This window comes from Callospermophilus lateralis, chromosome 1 (genome assembly GCF_048772815.1).
Source record: "Callospermophilus lateralis isolate mCalLat2 chromosome 1, mCalLat2.hap1, whole genome shotgun sequence".
In the NCBI taxonomy this organism is placed as follows: Eukaryota; Metazoa; Chordata; class Mammalia; order Rodentia; family Sciuridae; genus Callospermophilus; species Callospermophilus lateralis.
The window spans coordinates 104,751,608-104,775,066 of NC_135305.1; the positions used below are offsets into that span (position 1 = coordinate 104,751,608).

The window sequence follows — 23,459 nt, forward strand, 5'->3', positions numbered from 1 at the left end:
GTTATTTCATTTAATTTCACCTAATTCTATCAAAACTGTTGTGAAATAGGTATGTTCTGCAGCTGAGAAACTGAAGCCTATGGAGGTTTAGTAACTTGCTGAAAACTCAGTAAGAAACAAAGCTATTAACCATATCAGATCTCCTCAATCATTCTTTTACTTTATAAAATTCACTCTCCTTTAAAATCTCTTCCAGTCTCTGCCAGAACAAAGGTGCCTAGCTGACTTCCTTACGGTGCTGAGCTCTGAATAAGGAGTCTTTGATTAATTCCATAGGTAGTCTTTATTCTTTTGACAATACACTCTCAAAAGAAGAACCAGTAATTTAGCTATTATTCCTGAATAAATTAAACTACACTAGAACATTACAAAAATGACAATACATACAACTAATGTATAAACAAAACAAAATGAGTATAGAAATAACATTTTTTAAAAATCTCACATTTCAGTTTCCCAAATTATGTTTTCCCCTCCAACATACTTTAATTGCTGTGTCTTAGGGCTTCAGCATTTGATTTCACTGAACTCTCTGGTCTCGTGGTGTCTCTCCTCAAGACCCAGGTTACAAACACAGTTACTTCAATTCTACTTGCTTGGGGGTGGGTGGGGGGAGTAACGAGTAAAATGTGGAGTCTAACTCTGCAGCACTCTTCCCATCTCAATAGGACATTGGTAGTTAGTGGGGTGAATACATAAGTATCACTATATACAGAGTCCTCTTTGGTTAGGCACATAACAAGATTTTCCATATATGATCTATTTAACTCACAAACAATCCCAGAAGAAAGACTGCCACCAATTTATAAATGGGGAGACAGGTTAGAACGGTTAAGGATTTCCAACAATATTATACAGCCCAAATTATCTGGGTTGAGAGCCTCATATGCCTTGGTGGGAGACCATATCTGAATCTATTCCTGGGGACTAATGCACATATTTAAAGAGCAATGCCTGTTCCATATCGAAGAACCAGAGATGTCCCATGACCCCTTTCCTACATCATTGGCCTCCTTTGGGTCTTATACCCTGTAGTTATTGCCTCATGGAATCCTGATAAGGACTCTCTATGGTTAATAACATGCATTTCTTCTACAAATACAGAAGATGAAGCTCAGGAGTTTCAAGAACTTACCCAAGGTCACAAAGTGAAGGGGAGGACTAGAAATAGAACTTTCACTAGTCTGGGCTTTATCACCAAGTTAACTTGCTTGGGCTCTGCACAGTTGAATGTCTGCCAGGACAAACTGAGTAGTAGATGTTATTTAAGTGGTGCAGCAAAACTTTTGCTCAGGTGGTGTTGGGGTTCCTAGTGGATAGTGGGGACTTCTCCCAGGGAATGCAGAGGCAAAACTGATCTCTGAGGTGTGTGCTGGGGGCCCTACCACACCAGTCTTCTCAGCCAGGCCACACCCCCAGGATATGCTTCAGGTGGACAGCTGTGATCCCAGTCACTCTCAATTACCCTTAAGTGACATTTTCTGTATTTTCTGGCTGCCCAGCTGTTCTACCTGGAAGGACTGTGCCTTCATCTACCCCTGCACATCTTAACACGAGCCTTCCTGGAGCTACCATGCCCCAGCAGGCACCCTGTAACTGTCTGCAGCCCTCACAGGACAGCTCCATCTTCATTTTGTGCTTTGTTGAGGGCTCCAGCAAGCCTGGAAAGACAAGGGACCAATCTCTCCCCTCTGAGTACCCTCCCCTGCCACCCGGCGGGGACCTGGCTTTGTTTGTGGAATTAGTCATTCCTCCTCTTCTGTTAAGGCTGAAAACACATGTTTGGTCCCCGCTCGGGTGGGGCCCAGCTAATCAGAATGAGAGGTTCCTTGAAGGGGTGCGCTGTCAGAGGTGGCATTCCTATTTCCACCCAGGCACCTGGTATCTTACACGCCACAGAGAGGTCTATGGTGCAAAGCGCCGTCGAGCGGGACTGCAGAACTGCCTTTGCTGTCACCTCCGCCCACAGATCCCCTTCCACACTTGCGTGTGAATACAGGCCAAGATGGAAGGCGCCATCCTAACTTCTGCCTTGCGCAGGTGGGAGGGAAGAGACACGAGAGGTATTCCATTGGTTGTCTTGTCTGGGAAAATGAATTGCACCTTCCCCTCACTCGCGGAAGATCAACTTTTCCCACCCCTTTGGTTGGGCACTAGCATCTTGGGGCCACAGCCCGTATCTGGGATCCAATGGGTTACAGTTCCAGGGTCTTGGAGCTGGGAGGGCAGCAAACGCTGGTAGACCCTGAGAAAAGTGTTTTACAGCGTCCCGAGCCCCTTAAATCTCCTGTGGGGCAAATGAGCTGGTATTGAAACCGACCAGTTGGCTTGGCGCACAGGGTTGCCGGCCAAGCAGCGCGCGAACCCCTCCCCTTCTTGGCGGGCCCGCACTTGTAGCCCTCGCCGCCCGCCCCCCCTCCACCTCGGGTTACGCGCGGGTCCTGCAGCATCGTGGCTGAGCTGGGCTGCCTGGCCCGCGGGCAAAGCGCCGGCCGCGGCATCCCGTGCCGGGCCGCGGCGCGATGCTGCGCTGGAATGAGGAAGCTTGGCTGCAAGGGGAGGGCCCGGGCGCGCTGCGCGCGGGGGTGGCGGCGGCGCGCCGAGCGGGCCCGGCGCGGGCGAACGGGCTGCAGCCGGCGGCGGCGCCAGCAGGTACGGCCCGTGCCCGCCGCCGCCCAGGCAGATTTGGGGATCTTGGCCCCAGTCCGACGCCGCTACAAAGTTTGTGCGCGCGCCACGGCAGGCCCCAGAGTTGCTGTTGGGACGGGCGTCCGGCAAGCTGGGATCCAGCGGTGGGGACTGAGACGGGACGGCGCGCACCTCTCCGCGTCCCGTTCTGTTTTCAGCTCCGCTCTTCGGTCCGTGTACCGGAGCAGCGCACCCAGAGGCGGCCAAGGCGCGCGCTGGGCCGGGCGGACTGAGGGCAAATCAAGCTGGACACTGGCAGTGTGCGCCACCCCAAAGTTTTCGGAGCGCTAGGCGGGGGCGCGCGCGCTCGGGCCACCGCCGTTCTGGGCGGCCGCAGGTGGAGACGCGCGGGCGCGACGGGGGCGGCCGCGGCGGAGGGAACGAAGTGCGCTACCCGCGGGCGGCGCTGTGCGCGCGGGGCAGCCGGTCGGCAGGGAGCTCGAAGCCGGGTCGGAGCCGGCGGGGGGCGGGGAGTGTGGCGGAGAAATGGGGAACAATGCGAGTGAGCAACTTCAGGAAGTCATTGTGAAAGAAAGCTGGGAAGAGCTCCGCGGCCAAGTTAGCAGGGCACTCTAACAAGTGCCTGCGCGGCCCGCGCCCAAAGTGGCGACGCGGGGACAGCTCTGGGCCCCTGAGCAGCCAGCGTAGTACAGCCCGGGCGGGACGCGGGACCGCGGCAGGGCGGGTGACCCGGTCGAGACCCACAGGGCAGAGGGAGCCCGGCTCCAAGGTCGCTCTTCACGCGGAGGATCAGTCTTGGCCCCCAAAGTGCGACGCACAAATCCACGTGAGTGTTTTCAATTTCAGTAGGAAAACTTGGGTAACTGGTGAATTTGATTTTTTTTTTTTTTTTTTTTTCCCTGAGAGCTGGAAAGGACAGACTAGGCGGTAACATTCGTAATCCCTGGTGTCGGTGTTGCTCATGTCTGCCTCTCCATTCTGAGGACAGCGAGAGCGATGAGTTTTGTCAAAGCCTCTGCCGCTTTAGGCTGTGACTGTAGGTGCAGGATCAGGCCAACACGGGACACTTCTGAACAGCTCCGCTGTCACCAGGAAGATGTTCTAGCTCCTGCTCATATTTAAATTCATATATACACATATAGTGGGATCACAGAATTCAACCTTTATAAAATCATTTATAAAGTCATTTGTAAAAAAATTAATTAAAAACTTTTCTTATTTTTGAGGTAAAAGCATTTTGCTTCTATTTAGCCTGAGCTTGCTTTCTGCAAAACAGAATTATCCCGGTTTTGAAAACTTGGTACTTTTGCTCCCTGTGGGTCAGAAAACCTTCTCAGGAAAACTCTCAATAATAGTAAAACATCAGATCACTTGAGGTTTATTTGAAATGTATTTTTTAAATCTGTCAAGCATCATTGGTGATTCCTCAGGAATCTCAGAAGCGGATGACTGTTTTTCCTTGTAATTTGGAGGCATACAATATCGCATCCAGTGGCCAAAAAACTAACGATTCCATAAGGTCTGAAGCTGCACAGGCTTCACATGCAGTTTCCCTTCCCTTTGGGGGCTGTAACCCACCCAGAGTGAATTTTAACTCGGGGCTTTTCTCACGTTACCCACGCATGATTTCCCACCCTGCTGCAGAGTGTATTTCATCTTTGAAGTACCTTGTTTTAAACTTCCAGAGACAAAATGATGTTAAAGAAATATCTTCTTACTAGTGAAATCAGTTTCTGGTAAGAAAGGAAAATTTATAAAAGTTGAAAATACTTAATATGTATAATATTTTTAACTTTAATGGAAATTCAAATGCTTTTAAGAGTGGTTCATTCTGGTAGGGTTATCAGTTGAGGGGGGAGTGACACCTTCAAGAAAATGCCTGCGCCCTCTTGAATTTCTTTGTTTGAAGGTGTTTGTTCAGTGAGGTTAATTGGATCATCTTTTATATGGGATTTTAAAAAATAACAGGTTAAGCATCATTTATATTAGAATGTCTCTGAATTGCTTCAGTGACACATTGGATTATTTGGTATACGGCTTAAAATTTAAACAGGGACAAATATTCATGATAGGAAGATTCACCTGCTTACAGTGGCATCCTGTAACATGCAGAACATGTTACAGTAATAACTATGATTTCACATTTTAAAAACTGTACCATCTCATTTGATAGAATATTTTTAATTTCACATTTTCCCATGAACATACCTTTTTACATGGGGGGAAAAAAGTGAGCTTCTCAGTCTTGCAACCCACCAGAGCTGGTGACAAAAATATTTTGAGTTAAATGGTCCTATTTTCTTCCCCTTTTGTATCCTGGTGATAGTTGAAGGCTGGAGTTTAGAAACAGCACAGTGCTTGTTTGTTTAATTCATCAGTGCCTTAATTAGAGTTCTTCATCTGAGAAAACTACATCTTCCTCCCCAAATTTAGGAGCATTTTAGCAATAATAGCCCACCATTGTGGTCTCACAGGAGACCACAGTGGCTACAAATAAAAGTGTACTGTGTTTGACTCTTTTGAGAAGTTTGTGCACAGTCTCCTAAACAAAAGGTAAACTGTGGCCATCCTTGGAGATGATTCCTTTGTTCAAAAGTTAATATCACAGTGAATTTATTGACCAAGAGGTCTAAAGCCCAGCAGAGTTGTAGGCCACTGTATTTTCTTTACTTGGCCGAAGACTTAAAGTGAGAATGGTGGTTCTTTGGTTTGGGGAATATTTTCTCTTGATTTGTATTGGTGAGCATCAGATTTGCTTAATGCAGTAGCATATTATCAGTATAATGTTAAACCTTTAAAACCTAAGAGAATTACATGTCTTTTATATCAAGATTATGTATACTAATACATACAGAAAGTAAATTACATATGTACATGCATACACACACACACACACACACACACATATAGCATGCACACAGTGTGGAGTGAGGCATGCACGCAGTGTGGAAGAGTTGTAAATCATACAGACCTAACATGAGTAATATAGCTACTATTTTTTTTTACCTTTTACAAAAACAAAATGAATTTCTCTATTTAAAATGGTGAGTTTCAATGTAAATGATAATAGTATTTTGATTGTTTGCCTAATTTTGTATTTTCATCTCATGTAACTGCAGTTAGCTGAGGATTCATAAAGAATAGCACTGTTCAATGTTATTTTTCTCCTTCTCTAATCTTTGAAATTACATAGCAGTTTCACTATGAAATAAGTACTGGTTCTTGTGCTGTATTCTAAGGAAGAGTCTTGTAAGTGGATCCAGCTCGTAGAAAGCAAACGTAGAGCCCTCTGAGGTTCTCTGGAAACCTTGACTTTTGCTGCCTATTTTTAAGACTGACAAGCATTTGGGGCTCCTACTTTTCACCACAGAGTTGCTGAAGCTCCTTCTCTGACTGTGAACACCACTCCCTGTCCAGTATCCTTATGTATTTGTATTTACATAGAACTCAGAACTATTTCATTTCTTATATGCATGGTATAATCTTTCCACTTTATGGGAAGAAAGATGAGTTGCAAAAGCAACAAGTGACCCATTCTTAAAGCATAGAAGCAAAAATATGAATCCACTTCACGTCTTGAAAGAAGTCAGTTTATTTGGTTCAAAAAAAAAAAGGGCACAAGTACATTTTTGATCTGGGTCAGCTTTAAAGTCACTCTTTCTATCTCACACACAGAGACACACAGACACACTCTTTCTCTTAAAATTCAGATAAGGTGCTAAGGAGAACTGGGATTTTGTTAGGGTCTTAGGACACCCCAAACCAAACTACATAAATAGCAATAAAACTGTCTTGAACTCTGGTGCTGAGTTCTTCATGTCAACTATGGCTTCATTGTATTTTTATTTTCATCTTAATAAGTGCCTTCATACCTCCATCTCCTTGGAATATATGTTCCAGTTTTTAGATTTCTAGTGCCATTGCTTTAATAGCTTTTGACATAGCTCTTAACTGTTCTTAAATATTCTAACAAATATTTTTAAGACATAATGAAACACTAAGGATGTAGTGCTGCACATTACAGATGAAATACAACAGCCACTAAAAGAAGGTTTGCAAAAGGTTTCAAAGTGGGGGTGTGGCTGCCTACCCCTATTTTGTTGTGTGCTGGTGGTTACTCCTGAAAAAGGCCCATAGGGAGAGCAACTGAGGCCTAATCTGTAGACAGTTGGCACATCGTTTCAGTTGACATTTTCTCTTTCTCATGGTTGCCTGTGATAAATAGGTGGATGCAAGAGGTGTCTTCAGCCAGCCACCTGGTGAAAAACTGTTAAAAATGCTGAAAAAACCCCAAGTCACAGGTGTGGAACCCATTTGTCTTCTCCTTCTGAGGCCTGACCCTTTTTCTTTTCTTCCTTGGCCATTTTGTGCCTTTGGGGAACTCACAATTCCTGTTGACTAAAAGAACACCCTTTTCCACCACAAGCCTGACAAATCAGACGTTCAAATAATTTCTGAACTCGTTTTTGGTTAGGACAGGAAGCCCAGGCTCCCTTCCTGTGTGTGCTTTCCTGAGAGAAAACTAGCTTCCCTCCTTTTTTGCATATTTGGCAACTGGTCCCACCTTTCTCTGTGCCCCAGTGGAGTGTCAAGACGGGTAGTAGGACCTTTGAGGAAGACAGGGAGGGAGCTGAGGCCCTACCACCAGGCACCAGGATCCTTCCAGGTGGCTGGGTCAGAGAGGGACTCTGAGAAGCAGGGTCTCAAAGTCTGGATTTGCTTGGCCGTGAGGAGGCAAGTTGGTTGGTGAGTGTCACTGAGTGTCTTTGCTGTGCTTATATGGATTGGAACAGCCAGTGTGGTCCTCTGTTTCTCTGTTTTTTTTTTTTGTTGTTGTTTTTTGTTTTTTGTGGTAGGTGGCCTGCTCTCAGAGTGGCACCCTGGCACCCTGTCTGGGCTCACTGTCTTGGGGTGATGGAGAGCATCATTATGCTCCATCTGCACGTTCTGCTTTCTGGTTGGCCCCATGCTCCACCTCCTGATGGCTTGTGGCGCAGGGCCATGGCTTAACGAATTGCTTAAAGTGGGCACTAATTAGTGCCAAAGTGTTTTCTTCATATTTTCTCATTCAAGTGTGCAGTGATTCATTTTTCTTCAGCAAGCAGCTCACTGCTACAGAAAATCTGACTCTTCCCGCCATTTTCTCACCAGAAGTTAATGATAATGGATGGATGGTTACATATTATGGACAGCAGTGCATTGTGAAGGGGGAATCCACCACTCTCGTGTCCTGTCTGCCTTGTCTGTCTTTCTTTCTTTCCCTCTTTCTCCTGCCTTCTTTTCTTTCTTTATGACATATGTGTGGTTTGGGGACACACTTAAATAACTAAGAACTGCAGGAAGTGTTTGTAAGGCATGGTCTATATTGAAGTAGATTTTTGTGCTCCATTTTTGAGATCACACACAAAAATCTACACTTTACACCATTTTCTGTTAATTTGAAACTGTTTGAAAATGAACAATATGCTCTGAGTTAGAGTCTTTTTCCAAAGCTAGGGATTCTATGATGACTACTAATTTTTTGATAGTTTTTGATATTTTTTAAATTTGTTATATCATCACATTTTCACTGGGACAAATAAAATTCCACAAAAGATACCTCCCTGGACCTAATAGGGAAAATGTTTAATTTTGAATCTTTTGAAGACATGAAAATGAGGAATTGACCTTTAGCTTACTTCTGAGGCACTCTGAAATGTGTTCCAGTGCTTTTAATGGAAACTAGAGAAAGCCATCGACCCCCTACTGCGAGCCCCACTTTTAGCCTGAAAAAGTGACCTTTTTCCTTCTTGTTTGTGCTGAATTTTGCGTAGGGCAGAAAATTAAAGTGATATTCAAAGAGATTCATTCTAAAAACATATTGACAGATTGTTTATCTCACTTCATTAAAATAAAACCAACTGCTCATTATCTCAGGTCCTTATATACAAGGTGGTTAATTACCATTTAAAAATTGGTTTGGAAATTTCTTGTCGTTTTCTGCTATGAGTGTGTTCCTGCTATACGATGAAGGTTGTATATGTTTGCCTGCATTTAAAGAATTTTCCATTAAGAACAGGCAGGGTTTTTGTAAAAGTAATAAAATTTGCTAAAAAAGAATACTTAATATAAAACGTTGAAAATATATTATTTGAATTTACTTAAGGGCTGCCGAAAATATGACTAAAATCAGCTTTCTTGTATTTAACTCTCTGATGGCATGAGCATTTTCTTCCAGATTATAAATAAAGATATGATGATTTTTGTGGACATACAAATGAGGAAGTAGAAAGGTTCTGTGTGGTTGTACCAATGACCCTGTCCTCCCTGGATTTGCATGAGGACATTGTAGGCTGAAGGTGAAGGATTACAGAATCAGCCCAAACAATCCTGATTTGGACCCGGCACCCACGTTTCACATGGATTTTGTTGCATAGTTCATGCTGCTGGCTATGAACATCTTGAGGATGATTCCAGGTTTGGGTCAGAGGATGCAAGTGCCAAGCTCTCTATCACAGAATAAAATAAAAATCTAGACCTTTTGTGTTAACATTATCCAATTGAAGAACCAGTGCAAATGATTGATGGATGTTTTTTTCAGTTCTTTGGTTTTGGTCCATGGCAGTGATTATTTAATTGATACATTTATTGGTCCTTTTACCCTTCTTAGACACAGCTTGCTCTGACTTCAGCTGAAACCACTGGAAGTTGGGGTGAATTTTCAAAGTACTAAAGCCATTAAGAGACCAAGCCATGATTTCAGGAACCTAATTTTTGAATCCTTGTTCTGTGTACTATGAGCATAGGTTTTTATTATGTATAGTTTTTATGAAAAGGTCATCTCATTGTAATTGATGATAGTTGATGATTTTTGTGGGTATTGTAAGTGGAACTGAGCTCACAATTCTAGTGCTTTAGGGAAAGTTTCCACCTTTTGCATGAGGCCTATCCTAACTTGGAGGCAGCAAGTAACATATCTATCCTTCTTCCTCTTCCCTAAAGCAGTGGCTGAATAGCCTTATTATAAATAGGTGGGATCAAAGTGGCCTTTCCTTTTGGAAAGAATAAGAATAAATAGATACGTATGTGAATCCCATAAACTATTTGACCTGAAACATTTTTTCTGTGTTTATATCTAGATTTGTAGATCTTGACTCACCACCAGCTAGATTTTACTCTAAGTAAAATGACAAGTTTGTAGTACCTGGGAAAGTATCTTCAGAAGGCAACTCAATTAATAATGACTTTTCAAATTTTAATACATAGTATATGTATGGGTTTGCAGAGAGCAGGATGTTCCTGTGGCGATCTGGATGATCCTACTTCTTTGGGTCTAAATAAAACATAACTTTTGCCAAATATGTTCATGCAATTGAAGTAGAATGGCCTTGTAGAAATATCAATATTGCAGTAGGGTGCATTGTTTGGAAATGTTATGGGTGTGCAAGTGGATTTTTCTACCAGCTATGGTTTTAAATTTTGAGTTTTAAAATGTCCACGTGAAATAATTCACTGGTATATTAAGTTAAATTCAAAGCTAGAGGGGCTAAAAAAGATTCTGTATTCTTTGTGCCACCACAAATCCTTGCTAAGTAAAAGAATTTAGCTAATATTTTAAATTCACATTTATTTCTTTAAAAAATGAAAAACAATCTAGAAATAATAGGAACACATAATCTATTCCTGGGTTCCTCTGTCTCCTTAATTTACAATAATAAATCACAAGCCATCAGCGCTTTGGAGAGAGACTGTAAAGCATTACTTTGGGAGCAGTTGCTATATTTTTTTAAAGATATAGATCTTATTTTCATTGCACTTCATTTTTTTTTTTTTTTGCACAGTTCCTAGCCATGCATGAAGGTCTTCCAAAATCAGTGAGAAGAAGATCATTCTAAACTTAAGTTTTTTTTAATGCCTTTATTTAATTTATTTATTTTTATGTGGTGCTGAGGATAGAACCCAGGGTCTCACATGTGCTAAGCAAGCGCTCTGCCACTGAGTCACAACCTCAGCCCTAAACTTAAGTTTTAAGCACTCTGCTACTGAGCTACAACCCCAGCCCTAAACTTTTTTTTTTTTTTTAATTTAAGTGATAAAACATAAGAGCCATTTATATTTGAGGAAACTATGTAAGAGGTGGCCAATGTTTATGGTCAGGAGAAACTCTATTAAAAAATATGTCAGCTTTGACTTTATTGTCTCTCCCATACTGTCTGTGAGTAGTTTGAGATCAGATGGTGCAAGAGTATAGAAGGGAAACCCCTCTTCTTTATATAAACAGGGTGCACTATGCGAGAATAAAAACAATACAATGTGATATAACATAAGGACATTCATGGGCCACTGGACATCCAGCTCTGGTCCTGTGACAATAGCAAATATATAAGCACAGAGAAATGTCTCCCACTCTACTTTCCCTGTTTTAAAACAGTTTTTCTAATGCAATATCTATTTTAAAATACTCGTGTGTGTACATGTGTGCATGTGTGTAGTTTCCCTTCAGTCTGGAATATGTCTTGACTAAAAAGGCTTTCAAACATCATGGTTTTGGGATCTAGTTTTAAGTCTTCCTCAGTTCCCTTTGACCCATCCCCTTTTACATACCAGTTCCTACCCATAGGGGGGGAAATGCAAGGACAGAACTGCATATCTGAGCTAATTTGCCCTCAAGAAGAATGTTCACAGAAGAACAAATTGTTGGAGTTTTCTGTGGTTCAGTTTAATGTGGGGGGAGGGGCCGTGTGAACGCCAAATTGGATTCCTGCTTTCCTGTTTAAATCTTGTTTTTCATTGTTATTTGTACCAGCAATGCTCTGTGGAATAATCGTGAAAATGTGCAGATTGGCAGCTAATTTTTTTTTTTAATGAAAAGAATCAGAAATGAAATAAGAATGCTCAGAAGTTTTTATATTCTCCCAACCTGTTTTGTCAAATTGTTAGGCAAACCAAGAAGGTCTCTTTACTAGATACAAAGACTTTACATATTGCCTTAGCTTTCTCTTGGAACATTTCCTTTTTTAAGATACAGTGTAATTCATGGTGATATGATAGATTTGCAAAAATAAAATCTTCCAGTCTGAAGATGAAAGAACTTGTCTCTAAGCAGGAATAATGCATTTTATTAAAGAGGTCTGTGACCTAGGCATTTTAAATAGATTATAGTCTTGTCCTGTCCACCCTGTCCCATCCCTCTCCCTTCAAAATAAGCATCATTAAGTGTTTAAGGAAATAACCCCGCAAAGTTACTCTAGTGCAGCTTTTATTTGTTGGGGAGTAAGAAAAACTAGGAGCAGATATTGGACTGAATAACTAGAACTTAACTAATACAGTAGAAATTCCAAGGTAAAGTTTGGCTTGATTTCAAAGTATTACATGCAATATGTTTATTTTCTGGTAAAATATAAGTAGCATCCATTCCTCATCTATCAGATATTTGAATGTTTTGACCACTGCACGGGTCAAAGTTCTTAGTGAGCAGAAGTGCTAGAGGGAAGACATCTCCATCACATGTCCACAGGTTCCAACCTCAGCTCTGTTTTTTATTAGACAGATAACCTGTTTTACCTCAGTTTTCTCTTCTGTAAAATGGAAATGATATGGGATCCTTTGGGATTGATTGTGAATGTTAAAGACACATTTAACAAATAGGAATCCGAGCTCTAAGTTGGACACTGGGTCAGGGCTTCCCAGTAGAATGGTAGGCAAGACAGAGGATTTTCATGTGAGGCTTAACAGTTTGCCTCTCAATGCAAGACATTTAATACATTGCCTGAACAAAGCTAGATAGCACTAGCATCCATTTCTGCTTTATTCTGTCATACACAAGGCAAGAAATGTAATGAAACATCACTGTGCAAGAATTACCTGTACGGCATCAGGGATGAGAAGGAGGCATTTGCTTAGAAAACAAACAAAAAAGCACAAGGAGATTGTTTAAATCTCAGAGAGCGTTTTTTAAGGCATGTGATAAGTACTGCATGCTACCAGCGAATGGGCTAATTTTGACCGACCCTCAGTATTTCCTTCAGGAAGTTTGGCATGACCCATACTTGGTAGTTCTTTTTTTTTTTTTTTTTTTTTTTTAAAGAGAGAGTGGAGAGAGAGAGAGAGAGAGAGAGAGAGATTTTTTAATATTTATTTTTTAGTTTTTCGGCAGGCACAACATCTTTGTTTGTATGTGGTGCTGAAGATCGAACCCGAGCCGCATGCATGCCAGGCGAGCACGCTACCGCTTGAGCCACATCCCCAGCCCCCTTGGTAGTTCTTTAATAGCTTGAAAAGTAAGAAAGTTGTAATCTTCACAGGGGTCTGTATTTTCCTTCTAAATTCATTAATCCAGACTCAGCATATGAGAATTCTGCAACAGGCCCTGTGTTTCATAGCAAGCCTGGGGAGGGAGGTGCTCACTGGAGGAAGCTGAAGGACATTTGGAAGCTGCTCCCCAGTGGCCCTACAAGCTTGCATGCTTAGGGGACTCTGGTTGTGTCCTTCTCTGGGCTGCTTGGGTTGGAAATGGGGCCACTCCAAGGAAGACAAGCCCATCTCCTCACCTGGAAGCAGCAACTGCCCAGGGCTGTTGGATGCTTCTCTCCGGTAGCCAGCCAGGTTCCAGCCCAGCCTCTGTGTGGAAGGAGGAAAGGCAAGGTGCAGGAGGTGGTTTCAGGAAAGGCTCCTGGTCGCACATGTGTCTGCAGAGACAGTGAGTCTGCACTTCCCTGCCTGGAGTCCATTCTTACTTCTTTTGCTCCTGTTCTCTAAAGTTGGTGATACATTGACTCCTTTGAATGAAACAGGAAAGTAAGATTTTTTTGTCCCTGTTTGATCAGAAGGAGAGAGACAGAGGAAGGAAAAAAGAGGTGCGGGGGGGGGGGGGAGAGAGTAAGTGGGAGACAGAGAGAGGGAGAGATGGGAGGAGAAGGAGATGAAGGAGACACAGGAAAGGCAAAGAGATTTGGAGAGATGGTGGATTCTAACAGAAGCTTCACTGTCAGTTCCCCTATAGGGTCAGCCCTGAACAGCCTCTGTCACATTGGCCTAAACTTATCTCTGCATCTATTTCCCCTTGTGCAAGATTCAGAACTGCTTGCTCCAAAGAAACAATAAAAGCATTCATGGTTATACGAATTGCACAGGTAAAAAAGTTAGTGTACTGATATTGCTGTGTTTTCTATTGATTTGGTTAGCTTTTGCCTGGAATTGTTTGGGTTGCCCATGCAAAGTAGAAAATCACAGAATGTTTTTGTGAAATAATTCCTTCTGGCATCTCCCTTTATAGACCTAATGGTCTTGATTTTTCGTTTTGGTGAAACTTTGTGAAAACACACCCAAAATTTTTTTTTGTGATTAACTCCATTCACTAAATCAGCTCCTTTTTAGTTGAGACCAATCCCATTTTCTGTTTGACACTTGCATTCCTTCCATGTGGGATCAGAGGGGCTAATTTGGTGCTTCATAAACTGGATGCAAAGCCTAGGTGGGACTCATGGTTACGAGGGGACGGGTTGGGATTTAAGTACCCTTCAAGTCACTGTTTTTATCATCCTAAGTGATGCACATTTAGAGTGAGGGGAGTTTGGAGAAGCTTGTTAAGTCAATACTGTGAAGTGAGACATGTCAACCACAGAAGTCACTGGCCCTATACAGACTGGCTCCTGGGCCCCAGCTCAGAAATTATTAAGAATTTCTACACAGGGCATGAACAGACATTACACCAAGGGACCCTCTGAGCATGGGCCCCTGAGTAACTGCACTGGTCACAAGTTCATGAAGTCGCCAATGCCAGAGAAGGTTTGGCTGAAAGTGTGCATGAAAATTGAAGTGTGCTGGATTGCATCACAAAGGTCCACATTACCAGGGTGGGAAGTGGTTCTAGAGCTTTAATGACAAAGCACAGAGGTAGAGCTTCAGGTTCCTCACATGCACCACTGTCCCCAGGGTTCTCACTAAATTCGCTCTAGGTGGTGTTCTCTGCAGCTTCACCTTCCCCTCTCCCCCCAGTTCCCTCCAAGAGACATCTGCATTCTCTTTGTGTCATGACTGTCTGGAGTAGGGGTTACCACAGGGCAGGGTCTGACTGGGGACCAGCCACAGGGCAGATGGTGGAGATTCTGGCTTGTAATATATTCACACATCTTGCCACCTGAACGATCAGGCCAATGTGTCCAGTGGAACACAGTGTCCAGCAATTCTGCCCCAGACAGCACATCTAGAGGGTCATCCACCATCTCTTGGCAGGTGTTTTCTCCTTTGGTGCTTGGGTGGGGCAGCCTTTAGCCAGGCCTTTGAAAAAATTTTCATCTTTTAATGAGAACTAGCTTGAGTACAATAATAGGTTTTAATCAATTGTTAAATAAACCAATTGAGTGGCCATAGCCCTTAAAAATAATGATGACAATGATGCATATTGGTTAAATAAAAAGATGTGTATTAAATGAAAAATATTTTGAAATAGTACATTTGGAATACAAATGTCCTTTCTTTTTAAAAGAGCACAGAAACACATGGAAAAAAAATTATTAGTTTTAAGTGGTGGGAATTAAAAGCATTGTCTCCGTTGTATTTTTTTTTCTTTTTTTAAGTTGTCAAAACCTCTGTCTGTCATGTAGCAAAAAATTCAAAGTAGGCATTCCAGAAATTTTGTGTTCAAGTCATTGTTCCAATAAGACTTGACTTTTGTAAGCTTCACTCAGCAATGCTGGGACAGTTAGGAAGGGGTTTGTTACATACCACCATAATTAAGTCCTTAGTTCTCATGTGAGTGCTATACAGAAAATACTAAGATTGTTCTTAGTTGAGTCTCATTTCTTTATTATGATAATGTTTGGACTGTTTCAGAAGAATCCTAGGATACTGCTTTTTTTTTTTTTTTTTTTTTTTTACAATAGAAGTGCAGGCAATGCTAGGCACATGGCTTTTCTGTGGTTGGCTCTGGGTCTGCTTTGTCTTGTATCAGTTGCTGGTGACCCTCACTCTGGGACTGGAGCACACGTGAGATATAGGGTCTTTTTCTCTTCTCTGGCTCAGGCAGTTCTCCTAAGCCATGCACCTGCCTTGAAAGTTCACAGCACACTCAGACCAGTTCAGTGCCTTTCAAAAATAGACAAAACCTTTCCCCATACAGAAAAAGGAACTGTCATTTATGTCCTCTTCGTGACTAATACTGGTATTCCTGAAATTGAGAATACATATTCCACATGTACCATTAAAGATTTTAAAGATGTAAAGCTATATAAGGTTATATGTATAACACATGTAACTATAATACGTAAAATTTTAATTATCTTCCCACACACTATTCAGCCTAACAGAGAGAGGGTAAGGACCCTGAATCTTCCATCAGTTTCCAGATCTCTGCTGAAAACAGGCTTCAGCTCACATCCACACATCTGAACCCAAGAGACAGAGATAGCAAAGAAAAAACGGGGGTGGGGGCTGGTTTAGAGTCAACAAATAGCTTCAGTTTGCTAGTTAGTGAGGGGTCTCTTCCAAAGGCTTTCTAAGCAGAGAGCATAATGAGCAGACTTTGTTGAGGTCACTTTCTGCTGGCCACAGATTTCTTATCTACAGAGCTGCCAGATGTCATATATTATGGGTGCCAGAGAGTTGCAGGCCAGGAGCCCAAGTACAAAGCACAGCACTCCCCTAACTTCTACCCCACTGATATTGGGTCCCTTCCCATTTGTAGTGCCTCACAGTGCAGCCTGTGGTACATTCCCTGTGGCCACTATAGGGCAGCATCTCTCCTGTTTGTATTTGTAAATTTAAACGGATCTGAGAAGCCAGCCCCCTGTCAGCAAAACAGGAAGGTTTGGGCCCTCTCCTGGCTTGCACTGCCGTCACTTCTCCCTGAATAAGAGTGCTTGCTGGTAGAGTTTGAGGGCCAGGTCTGAGGAAGAGTGAGGGACAAGGACAGCAGTGCCTGCGTTGCCCATCTGCCAGGCTGGAGGTGTATTCATTATTGATGGAGGTAGTGCAGTTGCTGCTCAGATATGCAGCCTTGCCTGGGTAAATGAGACATTCTTCAGCAAATTGCTTCGTTTTTTGATTGCTGATTGTACGCGTGTCACCAAGCTGACTCAAGGTTCATCGATGCATGCTCAGTAAATTAGAAAGAACATAACTATGGATCAGCCAAGAGAATGAATTCTGTGCCTACAATGACCCAGGGCCATTTAATTTTCTGCTTAATTTTGTTGCAGTCAGTTTGCATTTTGGGTTATTATGCAGTAGGAAATTAACAATAAATAACAAATTTGGTCCTCCTGTGCTTGTAATGATATTTTTATAAATCTTTGTAATGCTGTTTTTAAAAGGATCAAGGTCTGTGCCAGTCAGATACTCCAGCAAGTATGTGAGGAGGAAAATGCATTATTCTTGCTAGATAACCTTGTTGTTAAATGGCATAAGGGTTCTTTATCTTTCTCTCCCCGTCTCTTTTTCTTTCTGTTTCTCTCTCACACACACATATTAGTATTTTTGCTTTAAACTAAAAAATCCCTTCCTCTCTTTCTCAGATAACCTGAAGACAATGGATGCTGATGAGGGTCAAGACATGTCCCAAGTTTCAGGTGAGACCTTATGGGATACCTGTATAGCCAGGAATCAAGACATCTGCAATGCTCATGGGGAGGCAGAGGGGCTGTTCTGCAAAAGATAAGACCAAGCTGGAATTTGTGTCTGTTTACTTCAACTTTAACAAATGATCCCAGTTTGAGAACCTGAACAGGGAAAAAAAAAAACCCATAACATAATTAATTTAAGTGTTAAATCTATAGTAAGTTGGAAATAATTAAATATATGTTGCAATTCTAGGAGAAGCAGTTGCATATGGGTCCACCCTGGAACCTAAGGACATGCCAAAGATAGTATTTAAAATAAAGGGGGCGAGAGGGGAGACAGAAAAGAGGAGAAAATAACTTGAAAAACCTAATAGTGCAGTCCAGTTCAGATTATTTGAATATTTGGTAAGTATAGAAATAACATGGATTCATTTTAAATTATATCTTTTCAAAACATTCTGGGCATAGCTCTTGTCATCTTAGGAAGCCCAGAAAGTGGAGAAGTCACTAATGGAGACCTTAAGGGTGGGTCACAGACTCCTGTTCAGCACCACTGAGGATGGGCCACTAGCCAGCGTAGCAAGACCTGCACAGCTCCCAAATGGATACCACAGGAAGTCCATTTGTCTGGCACTGTACCTGGACAGTACCAGGAAGTAGTAGAAGCTTCCTGGACTTTGGAGTTTTCAGTATTTTATGTTTTAGAACTTCACAGGCTTATTACCAATCCAGGAAAACAGGCCTTCATGTCACACTGGTCAGTCAATGCCATGGGGTCCTTGGCTAAACTGCCCCCTCCGGTTTTGAAGTTTTTATTGAATTTTGAATTTTAGTCTAAGTCAGTGTTTGTAACGGACATCTACAAGGTGCCTCCCTGTCCCATGACTGCTTACTGGAGAATGTGCAGAAGATATTCAGATGCCGTCAAACTGGAGACAGAATTATGGCAAGTCACAGGTGTCTCCCTCCCTCCTCTACTCTGCCATCTCCACCTTTTCCCTTGTAACATTTTGGACATAAACTCCCCAAGATGCAAAAAAAAAAAAAAAAAGCCAACTTTTAAAATGTGGCCTTTAGATGCTTTGTATACAACTGGAACAAGTAAAAATTGGTCTACAAGTGCATCATTATCTGCACAAGCTAAAATTTTATGTATTCTACAATTTAGCAACTTCTCTTTAAGAAATTTACTTTGGGAATAGAGTCTCACAAGTATAAAGAATATTTAAGCATGTGTTGTTGTAGCATTGTTATAAATACTTAAAATCTGTGGCGTATCCATGCACTCTTACATAATAGCTCTTAAAAATGAGGAGGATATGAATATACATGTATAGAAAGAAGTCTGAAAATATTATGAAAATGAAAAGGCATGTGAACTATGATCCCATTATCTACAAAAACCACAAATTTTACACACATACACACTTTTTCTATATGCTTACATATATGTTTATGAAAATTCTGGAGTGGTATTTATTAAGTTGGACTCCCTCTTAGAAGATGGGTGTTGGAAGGAAAGGGGTGAGTTAGTTATGGTATAAGTATACATACTTAGCCAAACAGAAGTTGACATGTTACTGAATCATCCCCTTTTTCATAAAAAGTCAGATGTCAGCAGGATTTCTTAGGATTCCACCTGAATAGTTGAAAAATAACAAAATACTTAACTATCTGCCTTTTTTAAAACCACTTGCTTCCTTTTTTTTTTTTTTTTTGGCTATATCCTAAAATTGTAGACCATGTCCTCAGTATCTTGCAGATAGTAGGTGCTCAATAAATGTTTACTGACTTGAATCCATGTAAATTAGGAAAATGTTATTGGTAGGCTTGGAGGAGAGTATGCCTAAAGCAAGCTTTCCTTTCCTTTAGGGTACATCTTACTAAGTCTTTGGGTAACATTTTTGTTGTCTTGTTCTTTCTCAGAATTCTTTCCAAATATTTAGTAGCATATGCATTATGTTTTTCATTTGGTTTCTGAAGAAAGAGTCAGTCTGGAAGAGTGAAGGATGTTGAGAGACCTATCCTAGCATGCATCTCTGGCTCCAGCTGTGGTACCCAAGGCTTTGCCTCCTGGATCACTGTAGCATCTGTAACAGGAAAGAAGGAAACAGTAACAGTAAATCTGTAACAGTTGGTCTTTAAAGTTCCCCAGATTATTATAACCCTAACTATGCATTGAATATATTCTTTTCTTTTAAAGAATTTTTTTTTAGTTGTAGATGGACACGATACCTTTATTTTATTTATTTATTTTTATGTGTTGCTGAAGATTGAACCCAGTTCCTCACACATGCGAGGCAAGCGCTCTACCGCTGAGCCACAACCCCAGGCCCTGTATTGGATATATCCTTAAAGATCTTTTTAATGTGTTTGTTGAAACATGGACATAAACACGCCCTGTAAATATACAGAATCTGATTAGGGAAAGGAAGCTTATATATATTGAAATAGAAATGGAAATATTTATCCAGTTAATCGTAGTAAATCACATTGATTAAACATCTTACATTAATCAAACACTGTCCTAAGAGATTCCTCATTTTATCTTACCAGGACCTACTGAAAGAGATACAGTTAACATCTCCAAATTATAGGTAGCTGAGACTCAGAGAGTTTAAATGACTGACAAGAAAACCCAATATCCCTATGGGGTAATGACTCAGGGGCATGAGCCTCACCTGAGCCCCAGAGCGCAAACGCCTCTACTCATCTATGGAGCTGGGTTTCTATGTTCTGAGCTTTTATTTACCCCAGGGTTTATATTCTATCATGTAATTATATACTTTAAAAACTTGTGGGGCTGGGATTGTGGCTCAGTGGCAAAGTGCTTGCTTAGCATGTGTGAGGCATTGGGTTCAATTCTCAGCACCATATATAAATAAATAAAGGTTCATTGACAACTAAAAAAATATTTAAAAAAAAAAACTTGTGCGTTTGGGAGCAGAATTTTGCTGGGTAAATTATAATTTGAGAAATCATTGCTTTCAGCTGATAAGCAAATGATACAATTTCTCATCTAATTGGCCCACAAAAACTTCTCATAGGCAATGCTTCATTTGACACATAAGCAGTACATAAATTAGATATAAGTCCATATATTGATAATTTAGCTAGAAGTTTCTTTCATTTTTCCAAGTGAAGTTTTATCACTGTTTCTAAATTATCATGACTGTTAATACTTGCTGTCTTGCTGGCTGCATCTTTGAGGTAGCCTGTCAGTGTGCATGCACTGCAGGAAAAGAGGGGAGCTGATTATTATACCTGTTGTGTGTTTCTGCAGTATGTTACAGGTTACCAAATATTAGACTTCATATTCATCATTTTTATTTTCGTCTTCACTACAACCCTATGAATTAGGCCAAAATCATGTTTTTAGCTTCCTTTTACACTTAGGGTAAGAATTTTTAAGGTGTGACCCATCTCATGTTCCCATCAGTCTTCCAGACTGGTGAAACCAGAACTGTATTCCAGGTCCACAGTCTCCTTATCACCCTGTATTCATATTTGGGGATGTGTTGACTTGATTTAACACATCATTTTCTAAATCTTTTGTCATCTTTATAAGGTCTTGTATTTGAATGGTTAACTGGGCAAATGTGTTGAAAGTCAACATGTAAAACGAATTTGCCATCATGAAAGTTTTCATGAAGCCGTAAATTTTTCTCCTGGAGATCTTCCAGCGGTAAAAGAATCCAAGGGTTCCTGGGTACAGAGGCTTACCTGAGGGATTAATGTCTCCGCAACGGTGACTCACACTGGGGAGCTTTTAGGCAAATCAGATGATCTCTTAAAAACCATCCCTGAGTTAAGTGGAGGCAAGGCTGAATTAAGACCAAGCTCTTGGAGGGCATGTGAATATATCCAACTTTGCTCCTTCTGGTTCTGCCTTTTTGCATGATGCCCCTGGCACACTGAGACAGGTTTTTTATCCTCCCTTTTCTCCATGTGGTTTCTTCTGCATAGGGAGTTCCTATTGATCATTCTAAATCACGGTATTTTAGAATCATGATCCCTACTGTTTTCATTACTCTTTTTTGCCCCCATGCAGGAAAAAATAAAAGTACTAAGATAACAAGGTCAGGGACACTGGAGAGCTGGCATTTCAGTGCAGAAACTTAAGACAGATGTAAGTTTTAAGAAGCACATTTTTTATTATGAACATCCTCCACAAGCTGTAGTTGGTATTGTTCCCTAACAGGTAGATCCATTAAATTTTTAAAAGAGTAATATTAGAGAGTTTTTTTTTAGATGCATTTTAGCATGAATTGGACAAAAAGTATGACATTCCTTCATTGGGTAAGTCACAATTCTTTATCATTGTCCTTTGGCTCTTGGGTGCTCTAGCACCTACATGGGCCCAGAGGGTCATAAAAGACACCAAATTTATAGGGAAGATCATATAAAAAGATAAGTCCAAAAGGTTGTTTCTTAGCCTCCACCCCGATTCCACAATGATGACACCTGATTAATCCCAGAGATGAAAGTGTATGCCTGGCTGGCCTTGTACACTTTAAATCATGGGCCAGAGACTCCACTGTCTGATCCTTTAGTGGGTCTTTGAAATGGAAAGCTGGGGCCCCTGAGGGTCCATCTGCCCCACCCTGAAATGTCCATACTTATATAGACCTATTTTATATATTAAAGTTCTGTATGAGATTATGGTGCTATTCTTACCAAAAAAATAAATAAATAAAATTCCTTTTACCACCTTCCTAAAGTCCTTAGAGTTTGAAAAACCATTATTCTAGGTCACCATCTTAGGAAAGTAAAAGTAGTCAGAGGGTTCATATCCCTCCTACAATCTCCTATTCAGAGTTTTTTTCTCATTTATGAAAGAGGTGAAGAAACCAACACTAAGACATCTAACTATGGTTACTTTTAAGGCCTTCTGTTTAGGGCAAAGAAAATAGTACTGACTTAGTGCACATGTCCAAGGCTTTTGCGTAACCTGAGCACTTTCAATCAATTTATCTCTGGCCTTTTGTTTTTCTTTGGGAAATTCTTCTACTCCTACCCCATCTTTAACTATTCATCTTGTATTGGCTATCCAAATATACCCAATAATGCTCTTTCTGAAAATATGCCAATTGCACTAATTACAGCTAAGCTGGAATATTAAATTGTGATGTCTGTTTCCTAGAGAATGCAGTATTATTCCCCAAAGTATATCCTTGGTGCCTGTGCAGGTTCTATTTTAAAGATTCCAGTAAAGGTTGTTTCATATATTGGGAATGATTTTACTGGTCTTGCCAGTCCCCTAAAATTAATTCTTGTAGGAGGTTGTTTACTCAAACCTACAAGGAAATTTTACACCATATCTAGTCATGTTTTCTAGAAATTTTAACATTTGATTTGTCATTTACATGCTTTTGTAAAAGTCTGGGTTTTCTATGTGGGAAGCTCACATTGCCTGTAAAACCTGGTGGCCAGCTCAGCAAGCACACAACCCCAATCTGTTGTTGTTCTATTGGACTTCCTTTAGAATATTCACCCAAACTGATCTTCTGCAAGCAGCTGTGATAGGTTAGTTTGCATCTGCTTTGGTCCTTCTCTGCCATGTCTTGGGTATAATCTATGCCTTATAACTGGAGTTTAAGTTAGCTCTGAAAGGGTAGAAACTATAGGAGTTTCAATCTCCATGGGAAGAGAGCATTTTTTAAACTGGTTATGCCTTTCCAATATTGGATTCCTCAGAAGGGGAAAGAGTTCCCCATTCCTAGAGGGTTTGGCTAAACTTAATTCTAATCAAAATAAACATGATATCCTATAAAGCCCAATTTCATTTGGCAAATCATACTTAGTGAAGTGTGAAGAATCTTTGTGTTTTCATGAATTATATTTTATTCCTATTTCAAAGTGAAGTTTCATTGATAGACTTTTTTTTTGCATGCAGGGAGGGACTTGTTGCTCCAGTAGGCACGTAGCCCTTCCATCCCTCTCCAGGCATCTTCTGCCTACCAGGTTAAGTTGGGCAGCTGTCAAAAGAGTTCATGGCTCTTGAAAAGAAAGTAAACAAACCCAGGATGCATGGGTCTGAGCAGGATCCTAGCATGAGGGTGGGTGGGGCAGGCTTGTGGGGAATGAAAGGGAACCACTTTATTGGGGAAAGCTTCACGGAAACATGTGAAGAACTTTAAAAATGTAGATGCCTTTGGACCCAGTCAGAAAACTTCTGGAGATTTACACAGTGGTAATTATTAGGGATCTGTACAAAGACTAGCTAGTAGGTGTTCATAGGTGTTGTTTCATAATCAAAAAGGATGGGAAGCA

General features: G+C 41.2%; 1 protein-coding gene across 5 annotated transcripts in view; it reads left to right on the forward strand.

Moving 5' to 3' along the window:
* The first annotated feature begins 2,615 nt into the window (after positions 1-2,615).
* Positions 2,616-23,459, forward strand: part of Ikzf1 (IKAROS family zinc finger 1) — a 97,036-nt gene continuing 76,192 nt past the window's right edge. For 4 of the 5 annotated variants that reach the window (XM_076836918.2, XM_076836930.2, XM_076836928.2 and 1 more), the window contains exons 1-2: positions 3,252-3,475; positions 17,142-17,195. In XM_076836918.2, coding sequence (XP_076693033.1) covers positions 17,156-17,195 — 40 coding nt within the window. In that variant the 5' untranslated portion in view covers positions 3,252-3,475; positions 17,142-17,155. Of the gene's footprint in view, positions 2,653-3,251; positions 3,476-17,141; positions 17,196-23,459 lie in introns of those variants that run through there. The other variant, XM_076836922.2, reaches the window with a different exon arrangement.